At 41.1% G+C, this 26,594-nt stretch overlaps 1 protein-coding gene across 3 annotated transcripts in view; it reads left to right on the top strand.

Annotated features, from left to right (window-relative positions):
* IDO2 (indoleamine 2,3-dioxygenase 2) overlaps positions 1-17,127 on the top strand; it is a 113,487-nt gene extending 96,360 nt beyond the window's left edge. For all 3 annotated transcript variants that reach the window (XM_010592549.3, XM_064272791.1, XM_064272790.1), the window contains exons 9-10: positions 6,492-6,640; positions 8,503-17,127. In XM_010592549.3, the coding sequence (XP_010590851.1) occupies positions 6,492-6,640; positions 8,503-8,858 (505 nt within the window). In that variant the 3' untranslated portion in view covers positions 8,859-17,127. The remainder of the gene's footprint in view (positions 1-6,491; positions 6,641-8,502) is intronic.
* The last annotated feature ends 9,467 nt before the right edge of the window (positions 17,128-26,594 follow it).

The following is a 26,594-nucleotide window of genomic DNA, read 5'->3' as shown; positions in this document are numbered from 1 at the left end:
GCCCCAAACCAGTTTTTCATATTTGCAGATGTTCTTTTGTCACAGGCCTGACATTTCTCCAGACAGAAAACCCTTCTTTCAGATACATTTCTTCTTTTAAATATAGTAGTCATTCCTACATTCCTACCTTGACATGTTTTAATCAGATTGCTTTCGTATTCATTAACTGAGAGAACTATGTTTGTTTGTTTGTTTTAATGGTGATAAGTAAAATATGGAGATGGTGTATATGTTAGGTGAAAATTGCAAAAAATAGATAACATCTAGTGTGCCATTTTGATAATTAGGAGATGCCTGAAATGCTATCAAGAGAAAGATTCTAAAGCTGTTCTGGAAATAGCAAAGGGCATGCCAAATGCTAGAATCTATTAGTGACATATCCCATTGGTGCAAAAAGGAAGTAAAAACATATACTAAGTATGTTCTGTAGGTTGGGTAGGTTTGGAGTGCGTGATACTGTAAGGGGAGGCCAACCTGGGTGGAAATCTTTATTGTAGGGAGAAAGTAGCAAGAAAGTTCTTTGAGAGTGATAGGTAAGAAAGAATAAATTGGAGAAATGGAGTTGGGAGTGTGCCTCAAAATTTAGGCTTTCCATGTAAACCAGCACCCCTTCCTTTTGGAAGCCTTTCCCAAAGAGGTTATGTGTGCCATAGACCATGTCATGTTCTCCGTATTCTTTGCATGTAGTGAGGCTCAAGATGAAGATCTGATTCTAAAATAGAGTATCTAGAAACAAATATTAAGCAAGACATGCAGATATACTTTGGTAGGGTTAGACAAGAGGGAAAAACAAGGCTGTTCTTTTTTTAAAGTTCATGCTATCATATACCATGTTTAGAGTAGCTGCAGAAATAGGCTGGGATTTAGGAAGCACAAATCTAGAAAAATCTCTTTGTGCTTTATTTTGATATTTAAATCTATATTAGTTTTCTGTTTTTGCATAACAAATTATCACAAATTTAGCAGCTTAAGACAACACACATTTATTACCTTACAGTTCAGTAGATCAGAAGCCCAGGCAAACTCAGCTGGTTACTTTGCTTAGGGCCTCACAAGAGTTAAGCCAAAGTGTCTGCTGGGCTGGGCTCTTATCTGAAGAATCTAGGGAAGAATTTACTTGCAAACTCATTCATGTTGCTGGCATAATCCTGTTCCTTGAGGTTGTCGAACGAAGATCTCTATTTCCTCTTCGGCTATTAGTCAGGAGCTGCTGTCAGCTTCTAGAGTCCACCTGTACTCCTTGTTATGTGTTCTCTCCATCTCAGCAATGGTGCTTCAAATGCTTCTAGTAAATTTCTCCAACTTCTTCTGTCTCTCTCCAAGAAAAGCTCTCTGTTTTTAAAGGTCTCGTGTGATTAGATATAATCCACCTGTATAATTAGATATACCCCCCCCCAAAAAAAACTATAATCACCTGTATAATCCAAGATAACGTCCCCTCTTCAGGTCAACTGATTAGTAACCTTAATTACATCTGAAAAGCTCCTTTTACCTAGAAAATATCATATTCATGGACATCACAACTCATTTATATTAACATCCCGGGGATTCGAGTGGGATATCTTGGATGGGGGATGGGGAGCAGTTTTAGAATTCTACCCCACAATAGCCTCTAGGGAATAAATAAGTTCTACTTCTTCCTTAAACCAGAGGCAACTGATAAAGACCTACTACTACATATTCTGAAATTTTCAGAACTAGAAGGAGCCCTGGTAATATAATAGTTAAGCACTCAACTACTAACTAAAAGGTTGGTGGTTCCAACCTACCTATTGGCTCTGGCTCCACAGGAGAAAGACTTGGCGATCTGCTCCCATAAAGATTATAGCTTAGAACACCCTGTGAGGCAGTTCTACTCTATTGCATGAGGTTGCTGAGTCCAAATCAACTCAACAGTATCCAATAACAGCAGCAAAAACAGGAGGGCACAAGATAGTGACTGTTATATTAAAATAAGTTCTAGATCAGTGATATATTTTATCTGGAATCTGAATAAATGACCCCTCTCTGTTTCTGATCTTCAAAAACATCCCCCATGTAGCTAAACTAAATTGTCAGCACTAAATCCAAAGTGTATTGATTCCGACTCATAGCGACCCTATAGGACAGAGTAGAACTGCTTCACAGAGTTTCCAAGGAGTGCCTGGTGGATTCAAACTGCCAACCTTTCAGTTAGCAGCCATAGCACTTAACCATGACGCCACCAGGGTTTCCTTGATAAGTATAAAAAAAAAAAAAAAAAATAGCTTGCCAAAAATATCAGCATTGTTTAGAATTCTCAATAAGGTTGCCCTATGTTTGGTCTGTAATTTTGTTTATATATTTTTAAAACATTTTGCTTAGGAGAATTGAGAGACTATGTAGATGAAACATATTCCCTTCATTTCTGACTCACATTAAATTTTCTTGACCAATTCAAGGAAGTTATTGACCCCTGTGGAAAAATACCTCATGTCGTATTTTTTTTCTGTTAAAACTTCCCCTTTTCTTGGGCTTGCTTGAAATATACTACATAAAAAGCTAAAAATAACCTTGCCTAACAATATTTGAAAGTAACTAGTTTCTTTCCTTAGCACACAGTGGTCTGGGCCTGAGAGTGGATGGGAGCAATCCACAGGCTGCTCAGAGAAACCTGATTTCCTTCCTCAGACTAATCTTATGATAGCTGGAGAATATAGGTTTTGAAAATAATGCCCTTCTTTGGTTTTGTTTTACTTACAACCTGGTGTTCTGTCCAGCAACTTCTATGTAGTTTCAACATAGCTTAGGTTGGGGAACTGACTGGAGATTGATTGGTGTTGCTTAGGCCATTTGAGACGTCTGGTGGTTTTTTTCAGCTGACCAAATTCTTTCAAGAAATGACACTTGGGTCTACATATTATGAATATATAATACAGATTTTTAGACTGTCATTCATTCATCAGATATTTAGTGACTGTTTACCACAGGGCAGACACAGTTGTAGTTGTTGAGAATAGTGAAACTAAACAACTCATTCCTTGTGGAGTTTACATCTTAATAATGGGAGACAATGAATAAAATGAACAAGTTAATACAATAAAATCGAATATCACACAATGCACGGTACACCAATAAGCAATATAGGGAAATGTAAGGTAGAATACAGGGTATTAGGGAATGTTAGGGGTTTCTAATTTATTTAGTGTGATCCAGGAATGGCATACCATTAAGGTGAGTTTTGAGCAGACATGTAAGAGAGTGAGCCACCTAGATACTTGTTCCAAGCAAAAGAAACAACGATTGCAATGACCCTCAGTGGGAGCAAGTTTGTTATGGCAGGACAGCCACACTGAGGCCAGCAAGGCTGGCATGGGGTAAGTGATACAAGATGAGATCAGAGTGATAGTAGAGGATGAGATCATGTAGAACTTCCTGGTTTCTTTTCTAAGTGAGATAAACAAAGTTGACAAGTTTTGAGAAGAGGTATGATGTGATCTGCCTTCAGTTCCAAACCATCACTCTATCTGCTATGTGGAAAATAAATTATTTGAGAGCAGAGTTGGAAGCAGGGAAAGTATTTAAGGAGTTGTTATAACAATCCAGAGTGGTGGGCTCAGACTAGAGTGGGAGGAGTGGAGGTGTTAGGAGATGGTCAGATCTGGGGTATATTTTGAAGAAAACTTGACTAGGGCTTGCTATTTGATTAGCTGTGGAAAGAAAAAGAAGAAGATCAGTCAAAGGTGATCCTAAGGCTTTTGGCCGAATTCCCTGGAAGAATGGTGCTCCCGTTGACTCTGACAGGGAAGCCTAAAGGAGAAATGAGTTTGGCAAAGGGTAGGAGATATCTGGAAATCAATTTGAAACACCTTGGTTCCTGTCGAGATATCAAAGAGACAGTTGGATATATGACTCTGGAGTATTGGGAAAGGTTCAACAGGAGGTGTAAACAGGAATCCCCGAGCGACACAAATGGTTAAGTGCTCAACTACTAGCCGAAACGTTGCCAATTTGAACCCACCCAGAGGCACCTTGGAAGAAAGGCCTGATGATCTGCTTTCAAAAGGTCACAACCTTGAAAACCTCATGGAGCAGCTCTCCTCTGCACACATGGGGCTGCCTTGAGTCAGAATCAACTAGAAGGCAACTGACAACAAAACCCACCCATTGCCATTGAGTCCATGCCGACTCATAGCGACCCTATAGGACAGAGTAGAACTGCCCCATAGAGTTTCCAAGGAGCACCTGGTAGATTCGAACTGCCAACCTTTTGGTTAGCTGCCATAGCTCTTAACCACTACTTCACCAGGGTTTCCAACTAACAACAATATAGGTATAAACTTGCGAATGGTCAGAATTTAGTTCTTTTAAATCCATGAGACTAGATACGATCATTCAGGGAGTGAAAGTAGTTAGAGAAGGCCAAAGGTTGACCTCTGCGAACATCCAACTTCTAAAGTCCTCAAGATGGGAAGGAACGGGTGCAAGAGACTGAAATGACTTCATAAGATCATCAACCAGATTACCAAGAAAACTATGAACAAGTATGTCTGTGTGTGTTTGGTCCCTTTACTTCCCAATAGCAGTCACGTCTTCATTGTTTCTTCCCTGTAACATTCATTCAGCGATTTTATTGGACCAGTGTCCTGACTTTGACAAGTCACAAAATCTGTCCTATAATATCCGGAGCCCCTTTCATTCTGCTAGCAGCTCAGAGAGGCTAATGAACTAATCCAAGGCCCACAGTTATCAAAGAGCGAAGCTGAGATTAAATTCCCTATCTGCCTGAAATAGAGCTCTCACTCCTCACAGCTACCTAGTGCGGCCTGCTGCGATTTAACAATTGGGATCTTCTCTTTACATTTCGTCTTTGTTTCCTCAGCTGTGCTTTCTGTCCTCCTGTCTTTCCAGAGCGCTATTTCCCCACAAAGGCCACTCTGCTGTTTAGCCAGTGAAAACCAGAGGGAAAGAACTCAAAACGAAGACAAGTCAGTTGCATTTCCTACCTCAGAAAAAGGGCATGTGTAGCAAGCAGAGAAGTGTGTGTGTGGTGGTGTGGTTTCCTTCTCTGGAGCAAACTGACTTTCAGAATTACAAGAAGAAGGTGAAACGTCAATGTAAGCCCATTATTTAAATTATATAACAGAGAAAGTAGCTTGTCCCTAGCAATGAGAGGAAAAGATTCCTTTCCTTCGTAATAGTAGAAATTCACATGTGGGCTTCTTGAGAAAATGAAAACAGGAAGTGACAAGTTTGGGATTCATGTTCTGGTTTCCTCGTTCTCTAGCTACGTGACATTAGAGACTTAACTGCACTGAGTCTTCATTTCTTTATCTGTAAAATGGGGTGAAAAAGACCTGCCCTGATCCACTCACAAGAGGTCAAATGCAAAATAAATGTGAAGGTGCTATATAAAATATAAAGCATTGTAAGTACAAATGTAACCTGTTCTTCTTGTTGCCATTGTTACTATCATATTATAGTGTCCCTCACGTACACTCCGTGACTGCTCAAGACTCTGTAAAAAGTCAGACACTAGGAAAAGAGTAAAGTAAATGCAAGCAGAAAGAGGAAGACAGAGACGAAAGGCTGAAGGGAGGGAATCAGAGAGACAGGAGACAAGAGAGGGAAGGGAAAAAGGAGACAAGAGGAGAGGGGAGGGGAAGAGCTTACTCAAGGTGAGCATGACTAACAACCCCAGTTTCGGTCTTTCCACATGAGCCTTTGTCAACCTGCAGGGTTGTAGTCTGTTCTCTTCGTTGCCACCCTTATTATCCACTCTTACTATTAATACCTACTATTAACAAGGAGCCCTGGTGGTGTAGTGGTTAAGTGCTTGGCTGCTAACCAAAAGGTTGGCAGTTCAAATCCTCTGGCTGCTCCTTGGAAACCCTGTGGGCAGTTCTACTCTGTCCTGTACGGCTGCTGTCAGTCAGAATCAACTCGATGGCAACTTTTGGTCTCATCAAAAGATTTGGTAGTCATTTCTACAAAGTCAAATATTTAGAAAGTATAAGTCTTAATGTGACAGCTATTATAGTTATCAATGTTTTGGAGAGAGGCAAGGATGTGTGCGTGAGTGTGTGTATGTGTGCACACTCCCGTACTCGCATGGTTGTATATGTGAGGCTTTTTGTGGAGTTGGAGGCATCAGGTCATCAAAGTTGAAATTAGTGAAGCAAGTAGAGTGTTCCAGAGCCCCTGCATTGTTCCTGTTCATCAGCGCTGAGACCATCTTTAAAATTAAATTTCTCCAAAGAGTATGTCATGAGACCACTGCCAAGCATTCCCTTCCACATAACATTACTTCTCTGGAAGAATCCTTTAAATGAGGAAGAGTAGTCTTTTGTTATATGGCCAGTCATGACGTTGGCATCAACATAATACATACATACACAACCTGCAAAGATATCCAGTCTCCTGTCCTAAAATTACCACCAAAATCATGTTTACATTTCTGCTCACTCTCCATTTTCTTATCAGAAAATGTACTAATTCCTAGCACCCCCTTCTTCTCCCTGACTTTTCCTTAGATGGAAAGATAATCCAGCAATGCCAGTGGGGCTGATATATGAAGGAGTCTCAAAAGATCCCCTGAAGTACTCTGGAGGGAGTGCTGCTCAGAGCACAGTGCTTCATGCTTTTGATGCATTCTTAGGTATTCGCCATAGCAAGGAAAGCGGTAAGCCTGGCTATTTTTCTTTTTTAATAGGGAGATTGAAGCAGAGACATATCTACGAATTAATAAAACCAAGTGTAAATTGAAACGTTGCAAAGTCTGTATTTCCCCAAGTCAACCAATAAACTGTGTACCTGTCATAGGTTATCATGTCAAGTCAGTTAATATCAGATCCCAGCAGGAGCTGTGTTTTCATTTTCAAATCTTACCCCCTTGTGTTATTTCCAACTGTTCACTATGATTTTGATTTGGATCCCGAGGCAGTAGCTTCCTTTCTCTAAAAGGGGGAGATCTTTGGAGTTCGAAGGCTATGGCATTATGTTGATGAGTCTGTAGCCAGCTGGTGCTGCCTATGAGTTCCTCCACTAAAGTCCTTCCCCATAAACATGGTGCAACTTTCAGCCAAATCAAGTTAGACCAGAAGGGAGATCTATCTTATTGGAAACTTGAAATTGCTCATTTCCTTACCTGCCAGCATCAAGTCAAGTATTTGACAACTGCAGAAAGACACTTCGTGCTAGGGTTTTCAAGCTGAATTAGAATTTTAAAAATGACTAGAACTTGGCCTCGTAGAGGCCAGTCTCACCCATAAAAGGCAGTTCTCCAGAATATGATTCTTCATGGAATTTTGCATTTGGTAATGTTAGTAGCTGATTTACCATGCATAATGTTAACACATAATGGATTTCCTATTAGGATCTATTGATAGAACTTTAAAAAAAACTTGACTTCTAGAGGTCATTACTAAAATAGTTGCTTAGTCTTTATCTTATTTGCCCTTACAAACTCTGTAACTTCCCTCTTTCTAACCACTCCTTCCAAATCTAAGTACTTAGGAAACAGAATTTACCAGAGTATTTAGCTAATCAGCTTAAGTGGTTCTCATTCAGAACCCCATAGACAAATGAGTGTACCCCATCCTGTTTGTTGTTGTTGTTAAGTTCTATCAAGTCAGCGCCGACTCACAGTGACCCCATACATGACAGAATGAAACACAGCCCGGTCCCACACCATTCTCACAATCGTTGCCATGTTTGATCCCATCGTTGCAACCACTGTATCAATCCATCTCGTTGAGTGTCTTCCTCTTTTTCACTAGCCTTCTGCTTTACCAAGCATGATGTCCTTCCCCAGGAACTGGTCTCTCCTGATAACATGTCCAATGTAAGTGAGATGAAGGCTCAACATCCTCGCTTCTAAGGAGCATTCTGGCTGTACTTCTTCCAACACAGATTTGTTCATTCTTCTGGCAGTCCATGGTTTATTCAATATGCCACCCAACACCATAATTCAAACACATCAATTCTTCTTTGGTCTTCCTTATTCATGCCCAGCTTTTGCATGCTTATGAAATGATTGAAAATACCATGGCTTGGGGCAGGCCCACCTTAGTCCTCAAGGTGACATCTTTGCTTTTTAACACTTCAAAGAAGTCTTTTGCAGCAGTTTTGCCCAAATCAATGGAGATTTCAAAAGGAAACAAGATTGCCTTTGAACAGATCATCTTATTGATTATGCCTTATGTTTGTGAATATTCTTTATAGAGGCTAGCAAGAGACTTTGTTCACATTAAAAAAAAAATGTTCACATTAGGTGTGTGATATACACGGATAGGTTAGTTCATAGATCTAGCTGCAACTCAGTTATTCGAGATGTGCTCGCTTCTTTTTGTCTTCCCCAGCTCCTAGCAACAATCAAGAATATGCATTTGAGTATTTGAACCCTGTGAGTAAAAAGCCAGCAAGGTGGAGTGTCCATTAGGACAGCAGCTACAGTTTCGACTGCATTAGTGTCTGGATATGCAAGTAGGGCTTTCCTATACTTCCATTTGGATCTCTGATGCTGTTCTGAATTGCTTCTTTCAGGTGACTTTCTGCACAGAATGAGGGACTACATGCCTCCTTCCCACAAGGCCTTCATAGAAGAAATCCACTCTGCTCCTTCGCTGAGAGAATACACCCTGTCCTCAGGAAATTGCCAACTTCTTACAGCCTATAACCAGTGTACGGAGGCCCTGGCAGAGCTGCGCACCTATCACATCACTGTGGTGACCAAATACCTCAACACAGCTGCAGCCAAAGCAAAGGTCAGGAGGCCGAGCCATCTCCCGGGGCCACCTCAGGCTTTAGAAAAAATAGGCACAGGAGGAACTACAGTACTGAGCTTCCTGAAGACTGTTAGGGATAAGACTTCAGAGTCAATTCTCCACCCAGCTCTTTAAGGGACTGCCCTTTCCCCTGGCAATGCAGAACAGGGGGTTTCCCTCATCCTCTTCCCCATTGGAGGGCAGTTGTCCTGGCGAATGAGGGTCAGGATTCTGTTCGAAATAATCTAAAAGTGATCTCAACACTATTTGTGTTTCTGGTCTCTAGAGCATTGTATTCTCCTTTGTTGAGACCTGTTAGTCTTCAAAGAGAATTTACAGTGCCAAAACTTGCCTTCCCTGACCGATCACTACTTATTAGCAAAAAGCTTTAGACACGTCCTCATTCAGGACCCCACCAAGGAATGAGCGTACCTTGTTCTGTTTACAAAAGTAATATCAACTCCACTGAATTTTCAAAAGTAGGAAATAAAATTGCCTTTGGACGCATTGGCTTGTAGATTTCTTTAAAAAAATGAATTAAATATTTGTGCATTCATTCATTCATTTAAAAATTCATTAAGTTCCTGTTGAGTTCTGGCTTGCCTTTCATACGACTTTTGGGTGGCACAAGTGGTAATGCACTTGGCTGCTAACCAAAAGGTTGGAGGTTCTACCCAAAGGCACCTCAGAAGAAAGGCCTGGCAATTTACTTCCCAAAATTCAGCCACTGAAAACCCTTTGGAGCCAAGTTCTGCTCTGACACACATCAAGTGGCCATGAGTCAAAAGTGACTCATTGGCAGCTGGCTTGGTTTGGTTTGGTTTACTAGCTTAGGGGTGAGAACAGAGATTTTGTGAACTCAGTCCAAACCTCTTTTCCCTCCATGTGTGTTGATCATTGGCAGGAGGTTGAAATGATTAAATAGACGAGTGGAGGGAGGAGGAGACTGACAATAGGGTTGGGAAGTCACCAGTACAAAAAGGAATAGTTAACGATATGGGGGTGAATGAGACTTTTCCACACAGTGCATAATTTGAAAATTCTATTTTGTTTTCATCCATTATTTTTAGAAGAATGATTCTCCTCACACTAGAAGTTTCTATCTATAAAATGAATTAATTGACGCTTTGGATGGAAATGAGCAAAATAACTGCACTAGAAAAGCGTAGTGGGAATAAATTTTAAACCCACATGCTCAGTGCGCAAATAAATGTAACTGTTTTTATTGTCGTAGTTTCTATCTTAAGGTCTTATTCCACCTGCCAGTAGAAAACTAAAACACTGAAGCTTGCCAGTTTAGAAAAAACTCCATGAATTTAAGGCTTCCCCCCACCATGCACACACACATATCTGAGACAGTCATGAATTCCAGAGGGCCTATCTAGTGTCATGGCTTTAGGGAGTGGAACCTGACCATTGATCAGCCTCTGCTCTAGCATCTGCTAAGAAGCCCCCATCCCCATATGGATACTGGTCAAATGGACCTTGCAGGATCTTTCATCTTGTCTAAAAGACCTTCCAAGTTTTTCGGCCCCTGAGGTCCTATAATGTCACTTGGAAAAACACTTGACTAGTTCCTGCATCCCCCTAGGGGAATTAGAGGACTGCAAGTCTGGCTGGGGGCCATCTGTTCAGCCCCCACGACAGCCAATATCCAGTGCCATGGTGAGAAGGAGAATTCCGGACTCTTGTCAGCTCCCAGGGCTCCAGGTAAGAAGTCCTGAACCAGCTTCCTCCTGTTGCAAATCCTTAAACTACTTTGGAGTGTGGTAGAAGACTCCTACTGCCCCATGTTCCCTAGGGCTTGGCCTGGCCTGGGAAGGATGGGGAGGTGGGGCATGACAGGGCCAAGAGCTTCTTCTCAGAGACTCTCACCAGTGCACTTCTCTGTGTTTGTGTTCCTCTTCTTCTAACCATAAGAGAGGAAATCTTTTTCTAGTCTGGGTGGACCAAGTTTTCTCTCTATGGTTTAAGCCAAAGCCTCAACTCAAAAGACCTTGGCTCTCCAAGAGACAGAAAGGGCCACATGAACCAGAGACTACATCATCCTGAGAGCAGAAGGACTAGATGGTGCCGGCTACAGCCGATGACTGCCCTGACAGGGAACACAACAGAGGACCCCTGAGGGAGCAGGAGAGCAGTGGGATGCAGACCCCAAATTCTCATAAGACCAGACTTAATGGTCGGACTGAGACTGGAAGGACCCCGGTGGTCATGGCCCCCAGACATTCTGTTGCCCCAGGACAGGAACCATTCCCGAAGCCAACTCTTCAGACAGGGATTGGACTGGACAATGGGTTGCGGAGGGATGCTGGTGAGGAGTGAGCTTCTTGGATCAGGTGGACACTTGAGACTATGTTGGGATCTCCTGCCTGGAGGGGAGATGAGATGGTGGAGGGTGTTAGAAGCTGGCGAAAAGGACAGAAAAGAGAGAGTGGAGGGAGAGAGCAGGCTGTCTCATTAGGGGGAGAGTAATTGGGAGTGTGTGGCAAGGTGTATATGGGTTTTTGTGTGAGAGACTGACTTGATTTGTAAACTTTCACTTAAAGCACAATAAAAATTATTTAAAAAAAAAAAGACCTTGGCTCTCATTACTCAAAATCCCTTTTTCTTCCCTTGCTCTCCTTGTCCTGAATTTAAAAAATCTATTTTGAAACTCACAAAGTGAGGAAGGATATATTTATTTCCCTTTGCTTTGTCTTTCTAACTTCCCTGCCTTGGGATCAATAAGCTCAGACCATCTTAACCGCCTGGCTGGGTGTGTGCACGATCCAAGGAAGTGGACTGGGTGGGGAAAAAAGGATAAAAAACAGTAGATAGTAGCTCAAAATATTATCCCGCCTCACTTGCATTCTCAGGTGGTAAGAGTGTGAACTTTAGAATAAGGCCTACCTGTGTTTGAATTCAGACTATGTCACTTTTTAAACACTGCAGCTTTGATCAATTTCTGAATATGACTAATCCTTAACTTCCTATTTCTTGTAAAAGGTCAATGATAAGATCCGTTTCCTACGGTGGATATAAGTAACAGACGACATAGTGCCTGACACCTAGAGAAGTTCAATAAAAGTGTTATTTGGTTGTGAGGTGAGGCCCAGAGCATAGTGCAGAAATCAGTTGGAGGGAGAATACTGTATTTCTTAAACTTCCTGGGCCCACGCCATCTGCATAGCGATAAAATGAACCATTATCATTTGAGGATGCTAGTGGGTGGAAAGTGATAAACGTCTGGCCTTAAAGATCAGTAAAACCTATGTTTGAATTTCAGCTTTGCCAGTTATTTTATGACAAGTAAGTTGTTTAATCTTTCAGAGTCACAGTTTACCCGTCATAGAAGGAACTTCACAATTACTATGTGGAACTAGTATATGGAGCTGGTAACTAAATATTTGCTATTATACTGTGACTTCCATCTGTGTGTGTCCTTGAACTGGAGAGAGAACCATGTCTAAGGGTTAGGAACTGAAAGGGAAGTCAGAACTGGGTATCTCTCTCCCTGTACTTGGTGAAGAGAATGGATTACAAGACCCCAGAAGAAGCACACAAAGTGAGACAGAACCTGGATTTCTTATGAAATGTCAACTGCCCTTGACCTAGAACAAAGGGTGCTATAGTCACTTCAGGTTTTGAATCTAGGCCTGGACTAAATGGGGCCCTGATTCATCCCTTAGAGTGACAGCAAACACAGAATCAGTTCACGTTGCTTACTTTCAACTGATCCAATTCTGCAGAGCCTAACATAGAGCCAGCTTTCAATAAATGATGAATAAATGCAAAACTGGGTCCTAGTGGTGTAGTGGTTAAGCATTTGGGTGCTAAACAAAAGGTCAGCAGTTCAAATCCACCAGCCGCTTCTGGGAAACCTTATGGGGCAGTTCTACTCTGTCCTATAGAGTTACTATGAGTCAGAATCGACTCCACGGCAATGGTCTTTTTTTAAATGTAAAACCAAATAAACCAAGTGGAATAAATAGTAAATGGGGTAGGAAGCGAAGTTTACAAACTTACGCCTTTCAAAGTTTTAGAGTATGTTTTGCGTATCTCTTTGTTATCATCAAGTCTTATACACAGGATGAAGAAAATGCAAACAAAAGCTTTTGTTTTCGTTGTTGATGAATCAAATCCTAGCTCATGTGCCAAGGCATGCCCCCTTGGAAGAGAGGGATCCATTTTTAGCTTTATGGAACAGTGGTGAAAATAAAGCTCCCAGTATAGAAGAGAACACATTTTTCTAGAGATTTCTAGGGAAAAATGATATTCACATCAGTGATAGAAATGGAAGTCGCGGGTGGCACAAATGTTAAACATTCAACTCCTAACCAAAAGGTTGGCAGTTTGAACCTACCCAGAAGCACCTCAGGAGAAAAGTTTGATGATCTTTTTCCAAAAGGTCACAGTCTTGAAAACCCTATGGAGTCGTTCTACTCTGACACACGTAGGGTCATGGTGAACTGGAACAGGCAGCAACTGTTTTTTGTTTTTTAATGGTAGAAATAATTATTATTATTTTTATGATTATGATGATATAGCAATATTACTTTAAGCTTGAAGAAATGGCAAAAGTGTGGGTTTAGAAAGTGGACAAACTTAAGTTGGAATCCCCTCTCTGCCATTTATTCATAATATAAGCTTATTTGACTTGCTTACTATTTCTAAGTCAAAGTAATCAGATTTTTATTTATTTTTCACTGTATTTTAGACGAAGGTTTATAGAGCAAATTAATTTTTTATTAAACAATTAATACACATATTGTTTTGTGACATTGATTGCCCCCATGATATGTCAACAGTCTCCCTTTCTTGAACTTGTGTTCCCTGTTACCAGCTCCCCTGTCCCCTCCTGCCTTCTAGTCCTTACCCTCGAGCTGATGTGCCCATTTTGTCTTGCTTTGTTTCATGGGCCTGTCTAATCTTTGGCTGGAGGGTGAATCTCAGGAGTGACTTCACTACTGAGTTAAAAGGGTGTCTGAGCCATACTCTTAGGGTTTCTCCAGTTTCTGTCAGACCAATAAGTCTGTTTTTTTTTTTTTCCTTTGCGAGTTAGAATTTTTTTCTACATTTTTCCTCCCACTCTGTCTGAGATTCTCTATTGTGATCCCTGTCAGAGCAGTCAGTTGTGGTAGCAGGGCACGATCTAGTTGTGCTGGACTCAGTCTGGTGGAGCTGTGGTAGTTGTGGTCTGTTTGTCCTTTGGACTAATCTTTCCCTTATGTCTTTGGTTTTCTTTGTTCTAACCTTGCTCCAGGTGAGGTGGGACCAGTGTAGATCTTAGAAGGCCACTCACAAGCTTTTAAGACCCTAGATGCTGCTCACCAAAGTAGGATGTGGAACGTTTCCTTTATAAACTATGCTACTCCAATTGACCTAGATAGATGTCCCCTGAGACCATGGTCCACAGCCCTCATCCCAGTAATTCAGTCCCTCAGGGAATTTGGATGTGTCTACGGAGCTTCCATGACCTTCCCTTGGTCAAGTTGCGCTGTAATCAGACTTGTAAATGAGAATAGTAATATCTACCTTGCAATTCATTTGTGCAAAGTAAAGCTACTATTGTCGTATAGCAGCTCCTGAGTAAATGACAGTACTGTGATAATGCTGTATGCTCCCTGAAGAGCTCCTTGATCTGGATAATAAAACAAGTCTAGGGAAATGAAACAGTAAGGGGAGTAGGAATCTTGTGCTTTCCCACCTTTAAGTTCTGAGGAGAATGCTAAGGAAGCCCGAAACGCATGAAGTCAGGAAACTCTGCAGAAACCTTTTTTTTTTTAATCAGGTGTATATATGTAGGTATAATAAGCAGAAAGAAGCAGCCTCGTCAGCCCAGGGTCAGACTTCAGGACAGACACACTCATCTCCAGGATTTGTAGTTTTTGTTTCCTAATGATATTGGCTGCTAACCAAAAGGTCAACAGTTCAAATCTACCAGGCGCTCCTTGGAAGCCCTATGGGGCTGTTCTACTCTGTTCTACAGGGTCTCTATGAGTCAGAATTGACTTGATGGCAATGGGTTCTTGTTTTTTTTATAGGGACACTGTAAAGTCAGAATCTACTACAAGGCACCTAACAACAACAATGTAGGGTTGCTATGAGTCGGAACTGACTCCAGGGCAACAGGTAATGATAAGAAGCCCTCGTGGTGCAACAGTTAAGTGCTTGGCTGGCAACTGCAAAGTTGGCGGTTCAAACCCACCCAGCAACTCCACAGGAGAAAGACCTAGTGACCTGTTCCCATGAAGATTACAGCTTAGAAAACCCTATGGGATGCTCCACTGTGTAACGTGGGGTTGCTATGAGTCAGAATCTACTTGATGACACTTAAAGACAATGGTAAGAACCAAGAAGAATATTGCCATAATCATGTATTTTAAATTCTCCAGATACAGTCAAAACCAGTTGCAGTGTCTAGCACATAGTAGTTTCTTAATAATTGCAGAATAAATAAACACCCAGATTGGATCAGGAAAAACAGAAAGAGGCATACAAATTCTTGCCTTCAGAAAATGGTTTCCTTCGGGACACTCAACCTTATTGCCAGGAGCCAAGGGGAGGTAGAGGAAAACGCAAGTTTTCTTCCCACATCTCAAGGAGTTTCATCTTTGATTACAGTATAGGGCCAGTCCTACAAATAGATGGGGTAAGTATCACTTAGGTGATTATTTTGAAAGTTCATCAAATTTATGCCCACACATAGATGTTTCCTTCATTTGAGATTCCTTTACTGGCGTCTGGTTGAGGAGAACCTGGAGTTAGAGTAAGTTATCATGATACCTGACAAGAGTAAATTCCTTACATTCTCGACTTGAAGAAGAGTCCTTTTTAATGATGGAGAAGAGGTCAAAAATGTGTAGGGTGTAGCTATTCTCTAAGAGATGCCAGGAAGGGGTGTGGGAGTGGACTGGATAGGAGCCTCTGAGAGAAACTAGGAATGCAGCCCCAGACAAACCTGGCTTAGTTTACAGCTAAAGGCTCTCTATGTTAGGTGATTCATGTGGAGTGGAGCCATAAACCAAAACCCACACTGCTGTGGAGTTGATTCCAACTCATAGCGACCCTATAGGACAGAGTAGAACTGCTCCATAGGGTTTCCAAGGCTGTAAATCTTTACAGAAGCAGACTGCTACATCTTTCTCCCCCGGAGGAGATGATGGGTTCAAACCACTGTACGCTGTAACCACTGCACCACGAGGGCTCCTTAATGGAACCATAATCTCTCTTAGTAATAATTTTTTAAAAAAGCAAAATGCTCAGTGCTTTGAGGTTGAGGATGTAGGCAGAGTCTTCACCTGGGAAGGGTTAACAAGCCCTTAATGCCTTGAACCTTTTCTGTAAGGTCCATCTTCCCCTTGGCTGCCCTTCACTGCTGACCATTGCTGATAACAACGGGTGCTCAATCCTCTTTAACATTGTGCCTGCATCCAGCAAGGATTAGTTTGAGTCTTTAGTAAGGGCTCAGGGATGACTTTAAATACAAACAAAAAACATAAAGGGAGTAACAGCTAGATAATGTGGCTAACACGTAATGCTTGCGGTGCTCACAGGCTCTATTCTATCCTGACTCCAGGGCTGGAAGGGCAAGGCACCTCACACCTGGTCTCAGAGATCTCTCAACTTTCAGTGTAGAACCTCAAGACTGACGCTCAGACAGGCTCTCCTTCCTTGGTTGTTAGCCTGATACTCATTTTCTGTTGGCTCCAAAACAGGGTTAAGATTAAAATAAAATTAACCAAAAACAAACAAAAAACCATGAAACACATGAAATTCTTAAAGCCTGTGAGATCCTGCCTAATTTAAGATCCAGGATATCGAACTTCTGTACCTGTAAGCCAATTCTTCCTTCCACACAGTGAATTTCCCTTACCGAATTTTGTCTTGCATTTTCTTGAGCACAGATGTCCTATTTGCTTTGCTAATGAAAGAAACGCTCTTCTTTCTCCATGTTCACTTAACAGTAAACTTAATAAAGAAGTCGGATATCACTGCTTTCTGAAATACAATCTCTAGTTAATTTTTGCAGTGTAACATCTGCTTCCAAGTAACATTAAAAGATGAGTTCTTGAGTGTAAGCATCATCAAAAATAAATGATTTTTTTTTTTTGCAAAGTAATTTCCTTTGTAAACAAAATCTATTGGACCACATGCTTCTGTGGCAACTATATAGATTTCAAACCAAACTCTATTATGCGTTTTCCTTTAATTGTCCATGAACAGTTTCTTTCTTTCTTTTTTTAATTGGTTCTTTCTTAAAGGTATCATGCAGAGAATTTGCTTACAGTCTACGGTGGGAACCAATTTGCAGTAGGCTCTTCGACTCTGGCCCTTCTCAGGCCATATCCCTCCTTACAAAGCAAGGAGTCTTGGGGCCAAAGGGATTCGCTGTCAGGATAACCAAATTTTTAGACAGCTAACTGGGGGCACAACCACACCGGACAAACAACAACAACAATAATAATAGTTATAATAATGATATAGAAATTTAAAAAAATAAATGTTTATTTGAAACTATATACTATTCTGTATTTTTTTTTTTTTTTTTTTGCTACATAACTGCTATTTGGAAATGCTGGTGGCATAGTGGCTAAGAGCTACAGCTGCTAACCAAAAGGTCGGCAGTTCAAATCCACCAGGCACTCCTTGGAAACTCTATGGGGCAGTGCTACTCTGTCCTATAGGGTCGCTATGAGTCGGGATCGACTCGACGGCACTGGGTTTGGCCTTTTGGTTTTTAACTGCTATTTAATCAAAACAACAGTAAGCTAGTTACCAGTGGCAATCAGTACTAATTAAAAGGAAAAATTAAACAATATGCAGTTGTCCTCTTTTTAATTATTTAAACTTTTAGATGATTGGTCCCGGTGGCTCGGTGTTTAAGGGGTCAGCTGTTAACCAAAGGTCGGCAGTTCAAATTCACCAGCTGCTCCTTGGAAACTTTCTGGGGCAGTTCTACCCTGTCCTATGGCGCCACTATGAGTTCGAGTCGACTCAACAGCAATGGGTTTTTTTTTTGAAAACCCTATGGAGCACATTTCTACTCTGACAGGCATGGGGTCGCCATGAGCCAGAGTCAAGCCCACAATAACTGGCAACTGGTCTGAAGATCTCAGTAAAAAAGCACAAGAGTTAATCTACAGGCAAAGCTGTGGAATAACAGACTGTTAATACTCAAGGCTACAACCACTTAAGTTGCACGCTTTAGTCATAACACTCGAGTGAGTAACAGTGAATGGATGGTCTGTTATGGTGAAACACAAATCAGTGCTCAGAGAGAAAATCAGTAACAGTGCCTCTGGGAGGCGGATAATCTATTCCATATCATTTGGCACTAAAAACAGTGTTACTTCCAGCCCTTATTTTGGGAGGCTACAATGACTTGGGAAAACCTGGTGGGGCAGTGGTTAAGAGCTGCGGATGCTAACCAAAAGGCTGGCAGTTCAAATCCACCAGGTGCTCCTTAGACACCCTATGGGACAACGCTACTCTGTTCTATCAGGTTGCTATGAGTCGGAATCACGGGTTTGGTATGGTTTTTTTGGACAATAACTTGAGTGTTGCGTTTTCCTCCAAACTTTTGCACTTATTGCCAAAAACTGGGACTTGTAGCATCCTGATGAGGCCTTTGTCAGGATGTGGAAATTTCAGTCTTAAAACTAGGATAGTGCTAGGCAAACTGGGTTGGTCACCCTAATGGTCCTTCCAGAGTCCACGTCACTCCCCACCAACGTGTAGATGACGCTTTATATACCCAGAGCCCTGAATTCTTTGCCCAAATGATCCCAGGCCTGCTTCTGAACCTGCATAGTCTTCTTCCCTGGGTTTACTCCTGACTCTGCCTTTGGACAGTATGCATTCTCTAGGTCCAAAGTGAGCGTGTGGGATGGAGGGGACTCTTTGTGGATATGTGGATGGAGCTTAGCCAGGTGGGCTGGGGTGTCCATATGCATGCTGGAGAAGTCTGTGGAGGTATGCACCAGAGTGGGGCTGGGAAGACTGCAGATGAGCCAGAGACCGACTCTCTCCATGTCTCCATGTTTGGCAAGAAATTCTAGAAATCTAAGAATTTTAATTTGAACCTGGACTTCTAGGTCATTATGAGGGTGTATTTTTCAAGGTAGGAGGATATTTTATTGAATAGTTTTATATATTGATTTATAACTTTTAAATATGGGTAGGTATGGTGTGCAGACATCATTTTGTACTCTAACCGAGCACAGATGGATGGCCACATATAAAAAGTTTAAACCTTGCTTTAAAAAAAAAAAAAAAAAATTTTTTTTTTAATAAAGTTTAAACTTTGCCTGTAGGTCTGATTAATTACCGCCAGAGGGCAATAGCGACCTACACTACTCAGCACCAAGCTCCAAGCAAGGTGTGGATTTCCAACTGATCTCATGGGCCAAAATTTTGGGTTTTTTTCCCCCAGTTTGTTAGAAATACCTGTTTCTCCATAGTCATAGTAGGGCTGGGAGTCACCTTGTGAAGATATTACACCCAAGACCCTGTTGCCAACCAGGAAAAAAATGAAAAAACAACCCATGTCTGTCTAGTCAAATTCCGACTCATCAGAACCATGCTAAATCAATCCACACAGATAAAAGTTTCTCTGGGTTGAAAAACAAATGATATTTTTATTTATTTGTAAAAGTTCATTGGGGCATTCTGGGTAGCAGGTGTTTGGATAATTTTTATTCCTCTTTTGATACTCTTTAAAAAAATAAAAACTTAATATTAAAAAAAAATAGAGAGAAATTCTTCACTCTACCTCAGTGATCAGTGTTATCTGAGAACCTTTACTGTCAGGGAAGCTTAAAAGGATCCAAATTGGGAAAAGATTAGTATTAGGACTAAGCTTTGAAAATAAAGATCACATAAACAGTATGAGTAGGAAAAGTCAAATCACTGCCTCGGGCTTTGAAAGAGATTAGTTGAGGTTTTGCCTACAAGAAGAGATAGATGTCATTACTGAAATGAAATAGGGCTCTCCCGCCCCAATCATGTTGCACGTGGCCTCGTGTGGCTCCTGTGGGATTTGTACCATCGTAAGAGCCCAGTGATGTACAGTCCGCACATGCAAATAGCCAGTCCACTAAAAATGTCACGATATGGCAATCGGTGAAATGAAACTTAACCTCAAGGAAAAGTACGCCTGGGACTAAGACACTGGGCGGACGAAGGCAACATGATATCTAGCTCATCTCCTCGTTTGTTACCAAGTCCAACCTTCTTTTGAAATGCAAAACAAGCATAAGAAAAAACAAACCTGAAGACTCCTCATTTTATCATCCCTTCTGATCTCCTAGCCATTCACATGTAATGATTAACAAGAATGTTGGCCAGAGAATGAAAAGTTCTCTTATGAAACTAATGAAAACATCAAACCTAGACTCTACACTGCTTAAAAACTGCTTAATCCCCCATAAAACCAAAAAAAAAACAAACAAACAAACAAAAAAAAAACAAACCCACTGCCTTCCAGTCTATTCCGATTCAAGGCACCCCATGGGTTACATAGCTGTGTTGCTTCATAGGTTTTTCTTGGCTATAGTCTTAATGGAAAGAGATCACCAGGCCTTTCTTTTTTAATGCCCCTGAGTGGGTTTGAACAGCCAATCTTTAGGAGAGTAATCGACCACTCACTGTTTGTACTACCCACGGGAATTTCAATCCCTCATAACCACATAATAAACATACATTTGGGATTAGTGATTTCAAGACAGAGAATGAAGCCCACAGAACTCTGCAGCTTACAACATCCTTTCTGTGTCATTTGCCTGAGTACAAATTGCAGTTTTTCCATTTAATATGTTTGTAATATCTCTGTACGTCAATTTTAGGGTAGTAACAGTACTTACATTATAGGGTTAGGATGATTGTATGAGTTAATATATGTAAAGCATTTAAAACACTACCTATTTAGAGTAAATATTACATAACTATTTGCTACACTTGTTATTGCTATTAGTAATAGCCAGCAACTGTTAGACACACTGTTGAACAGTGGAAAGAAAGGTTGCTCTGTGAAACCCAAGTCATGGAGTCATAGAAGAGTTCCACACATTTCTCTTCTCCCAGGCCTCATGTGAAAGGGGGGATTTATGACCGGAGAACCCCAGGGGAAGACCTTTGGAAAAAATGAAATCATTTCCAACGTATTGCATCCTGGTCATTTTAGAGAGATGCTTTTTAAACACTATTTGATTACTGTCATGTTCAATATACTCTACAAGAACTTTTCCAACCCTACTCCAAAGTTCTAAATTATGTAAAATATCTATTTTTAAAATCAAACTAAAACAGTATCAGTTTTGTTGTGGGACCTAAAAATACTCTTTCAGAGAAATGAAGCTACTACAGAGTATGGAAAAACCAGAATTGGGATCCCCAAAGCTAAAGACTCATAGTAGCATATTGGATGGGGGCAGGCTGGGGAAGCTAATTTTCTGGATAAAAAAATATAACATCCTACTGCATGACAGGATTGGCTATCTGTAAAGTATGGGAAGTTGAGCTTTCCGATTTTAACCTCTCCTTTACGTGCTGCCCACTCTCCAATATAGTGATATCTCTTCTAGCAGTTAGGACAAGGTTGAACTTCATATAGTAATCAAAACATACCTAGGATAGAAGTTTGTTTCCTTCTGATGTCTTAAAATATCCAGGGCTAGAATGGGGACTCCATAGTGGCATCAATGATTCAAGTTTCTCTTTCTCTGCTCTGACATCCTCAGGAGGTTTCTTCTACTTTGTGATGTGAGACGGCTTCTAGAGTTCCAGCCGTTCACATCTGCCTTCCAGGACATGATAGCAACCAAAACTTGCTGTTGTTGAGTCAACTCCGACTCATAGTGACCCTACAGGACAGAGTAGAAATGTCCCAGAGGGATGCCAAGGCTATAATATTTACAGTACTGTATGACAAACTGACAGGCATGTGGGGATGTTCTGCTGCTGTTCACAAGGTATTCACTGGCCAATTTTTTTTTTTTTCACTGAAACCTGTAACTTGTGTGTTGCCGTGATGCTGGAAGTTATGCCACTAGTATACCAAATATCAGCCAGGTCACCCATGGTAGGTAGTTTTCAATGGAGTTTCCAGACTAGGAAAAAAATTGGCCAGTGAAAACTTTAGAAATAGCAGCAGAACACTGTCTGGTGTTCTGGTGCCAGAAGATGAGCCCCTGTGGTTGGAAGCCACTCAAAATATGACTGAAGAAGAGCCGCCTCATCAAAGTAGAGTCAACCTTAAGGACATGAATGGAGTAAAGCTTTCAGGACCTTCTTTTGTTGATGTGGCATGACTCAAAATGAGAAGAAAAAGCTTCAAACATCCATTAATAATCAGAATATGGAAGGTACAAAGTACCATTCTAGGAAAATTGAAAGTTTTCAAAAATGAAATGGACTGCATAAAGACCGATATCATAGGCATTAGTGAGCTGAAATGGAGTGGTATTGGTCTTTTTGAATTGGACAATCACATGGTCTACTATGCTGGGAATGACAAATTGAAACGGAGTGGTATCACATTTATTGTCGAAAAGAACCTTTCAAGATCTATCCTGAAGTATAACACTGTCAGTAATAGGACAATATTCATATGCCTAAAAGAAAGACCAGTTAATAGACTATATTATTCAAATTTACCCACCAGACTATTATTTAAATTTACCCACCATGCCAAAGATGAAGAAATTGAATGTATTTACCAACTTCTGCCATGTGAAATTGATCAAACATGTAATCAAGATGCATAGACACATTCCCGAAGCCAACTCTTCAGACAAAGATTAGACTAGACTATAAGACATAAAATGATACTGGGATAAGGAGTGTTCTTCTCAGCTCAAGTTGACACATGAGGCTATGTGGGCAGCTCCTGTCCAGAGGCAAGATGAGAAGGCAGAGGGGAAGAGGAGCTGGTTGAATGGACACGGGAAATACAGGGTGGAGAGGAGGAGTGTGCTGTCACATTATAGGGAGAACAAGTAGGGTCACATAACAATGTGTGTATAAATTTTTGTATGAGAAACTGACTTCAATTATAAACTTTCACTTAAAGTACTATATATATATATATATATATAAAGAAACACTGATATTTACTGGTAATTGGAAAGCAAAAGCCAGAAACAAAGAATAGGTAGTTGGAAAATATGGCCATGGTGATAGAAATGACACCAGAGATCACCTGTTAGAATTGTGTGAGACCAATGACTTCTTCATTGCAAATACCTTCTTTCAACAACACAAATGGTGACTGTATACATGTGGACCTTGCCAGACGGAACACACAGGAATCAAATCAACTACATCTGTGGAATGAGACTATGGAGAAGCTCAATATCGTAGGTCAGAAGATGGCCAGAAGCCAATTGTGGAACAGGCCATCAGTTGCTCATATGCAAGTTCAATTTAAAGCTGAAAAAATCTACAGCAAGTCCACTAGGGCCAAAATATGACCTTGAGTATATCCCACCTGGGAAACCCTGGTGGCATAGTGGTTAAGGGCTACAGCTGCTAACCAAAAGGTTGGCAGTTCAAATCCACCAGGTGCTCCTTGGGAACTGGATGGGGTAGCTCTACTCTGTCCTGTGGGGTCACTGTGAGTTGGAATCAACTCGATGGCAGTGGGTTATATCCCACTTGAATTTAGAAAGCACCTCAGGAACAGATTTGATGTATTGAACATTAATGATCGAAGACCAGATGAGTTGTGGAATGCCATCAAGGACATAATACACTAAGAAAGCAAAAGGTCATTAAAAAGGCAGGAAAGAAAGAAAAGACCAACATGGATGTCAGAAGAGACTCTGAAACTTGCTCTTGAACATAGAAGAGCTAAAACACAAGGAAGAAAGGAAGAAGTAAAAATCTGAACAGAAGGGTGGCTCAAGAAGACAAAGTAACTTATACTGAAATGCGCAAAGACCTGGAGTTAAGAAATCAAAAGGAAGGACATTTCTCAAGCTGAAAGGAGTGAAGAAAAAATTCAAGCATTGAATTACAATACTGAAGGATTCTACAGGGAAAATATTGAGCAACATCCAAAAAAACCCCAGTACTGTCAAGTCAATTCTGACTCACAGAGACCAAGAAAGCATCAAAAGAAGATGGAAGGAATTCACAGAGTCACTGTACCAAAAAGACATGGTGGCTATTCGACCATTTTGGAAGGTAGGATATGATCAAGAACCATGCGGAAGGAAAAAGTCTAAGATGTACTGAAGGGAATGGTGAAAAACAAGGCTCCAGGAATTGATGAAATACCAATTGAGATGTTTCAACAAATAGATGCAGTGCTAGGCGTGCTCAAAAGTCTATGTTAAGAAATGTAGAAGACAGCTTCCTGGCCAATCAATTGGAAGAGACCCATATTTGTGCCCATTCCAAAGAAAGGTGACCCAACAGAATGCAGAAGTGATCTAACAATATCATTAATACCACACACAAGTAAAATTTTGCTGATGATCATTCAAAACCGGTTGCAGCAGTATGTCCACAGGAAATTGCCAGAAATTCAAGCTGGATTCAGAAGAGGACGTGGAATGAGGGGTATCATTGCTGATGTCAGATGGACTTGGCTGAAAGCAGAGACTATCAGAAAGATGTTCACTTGTGTTTTACTGACTATGCAAGTGCACTCGACTGTGTGGATCAAAACAAATTATGGATAACACTGCGCAGAATGGGAATTCCAGAATACTTCGTTGCGTTCATGAGGAACCTGTACATGGACCAAGGAGCAGTCATTCAAAAGGAACAAGGGCATATTGAGTGGTTTAAAATCAGGAAAGATGTACATCAGGGTTGTATCCTTTCACCTTACTCATTTAATCTGTATGCTGATCAAATAATCCGAGAAGCTGGACTATATAAAGAAGAATGAGGCATCAGCATTTTAGGAAGACTCATTAACAATCTGCACTATGCAGATAACACAACCTTGCTTGCTGAAAGTGAAGAGGACTTGAAACACTTACTGATGAAGAACAAAGACCACAGCCTTCAGTATGTACTGCACCTCAACATAAAGAAAGCAAAAATCCTCACAACTGGACCAATAAGCCACATCATGATAAATGGAGAAAATATTGAAGTTGTCAAGGATTTCATTTTATTTGGATCCACAATCAATGTCCATGGAGCAGCAGTCAAGAAATCAAACAACATATAAAACCCAGAACGAAACCCATTGCCATCGGTTCCGTTCTGACTCATAGCTACCCTATAAGACAGAGTAGAACTGCCCCATGGGGCTTCCAAGGAGCAGGTGGTAGATTTGAACTGCCAGCCTTTTGGTTAGCAGCCCAACACTTAACCACTTGGCCACCAGGGCTCACAGTGTTGGGCAAATCTACTTCTAAAGACCTCTTTAAAGTGTTAAAAAGCAGAGATGTCACTTTGGGTACTAAGAATCACCTGACCCAAGCCAAGGTATTTTCAATCACCTCATATGCATGTGAAAGCTGGACAATGAATAAGGAAACCCAAAGACAAATTGATGCCTTCGAATTATGGTGTTGATGAAGAATATTGAATATACCATGGGCTGCCAGAAGAATGAACAGATCTGTCTTGAAAAACATACAGCCATAATCTCCTTACAAGTGAGGATGACAAGACTTCATCTTATGTACTTTGGGCATGTTATCAAGAGGAATTAATTCCTGGAGAAGGACATCTTGCTTGGCAAGGTCATCGAAAAAGAGGAAGACCTTCAAAGAGATAGATTGCCACAGTGGCCCCCAAAATGGCCTCCAGCATAACAATGATTGTGAGGATGGTACAGGGCCAGGTAGTGTCTTTTTCTTTTGTACGTAGGGTCATTATGAGTCAAAACTGACTTGACTGACACCTAATAACAACAGTAACAATTCTTATTAGAAGCAGACTGCCTCATCTTTCTCCCACAGAGCAGTTAATCACTTTATCACAAGGCCTCCTCAGAACATGGTTGTCATGGATTGAATTATGTCCCCCCAAAAATGCATGTATCGATTGGGCTGGGCCATGATTCCCAGTATTGTGTGATTTTCCTGTATGTTGTAAATCCTGCCTCTATGATGTTAATGAGGGAGGATGGGCAGCAGTTGCGTTGGTGAGGCAGGACTCAACCTACAGGACTGGATTGTGTCTTGAGGCAATCTCTTGAGATGTAGAAGACAGAAGTAAGCAGAGAGACAGGGGGACCTCATACTACCAAGAAGGCAGTGGCAGGAATAGAGTGTGCCCTTTGGATCTGGGGTTCTTGTGCAAAGAAGCTCCTAGTCTGGGAGAAGATTGATAAGAAGGCCAACAGAGAGAGAAAGCCTTTTCCTGGAACTGATACCCTGAATTTGGGCTTTTAGTCTACTTTTCTGTGAAGAAGTAAATTTCTCTTTGTTAAAGCCGCCCACTTGTGGTATTTCTGTTATAGCAGCACTAGATGACTAAGACAATGGTAAAAAGAGGAAAAAAAGGGTAAACTTCTCCTTTTTGAGAAGGCTTCTAAGATGTCTCTTTCATATCTTTTTTGTTTTCTGTTGGCTTTTTTATGTCTTAGTCTCCTAGACTTCGTAGGTGCAATACCAAAAACCAAACCTGTTGCCGTCGAGTCGATTTTGACTCATATTGACCTTGTAGGGCAAAGTAAAACTTCCCTGTAGGATATCCAAGGAGCAGCTGGTGGATTCGAACTGCCAGCCTTTTGGTTAGCAGCCGAGCTCTTAACCACTGCACCGCTAGGGCTCCCCTAACTGCAGTAGAGACTGGCCAATGTAGTCCTTTAACAGAACCGCCATGTACCCAGCAAAAGATTAGGGTTCTGTCAAAAAAAAGAAGGGGGTAAATAGATGTTGAAGTAGGTGACAAAACTCATCTCTATTAACTTTCCTTAAA

This window comes from Loxodonta africana, chromosome 19, assembly GCF_030014295.1.
Source record: "Loxodonta africana isolate mLoxAfr1 chromosome 19, mLoxAfr1.hap2, whole genome shotgun sequence".
NCBI classification, from domain to species: Eukaryota; Metazoa; Chordata; class Mammalia; order Proboscidea; family Elephantidae; genus Loxodonta; species Loxodonta africana.
The sequence above is the reverse complement of the archived record's forward strand: the minus strand, read 5'-3'. Positions and strand labels throughout refer to the sequence as shown.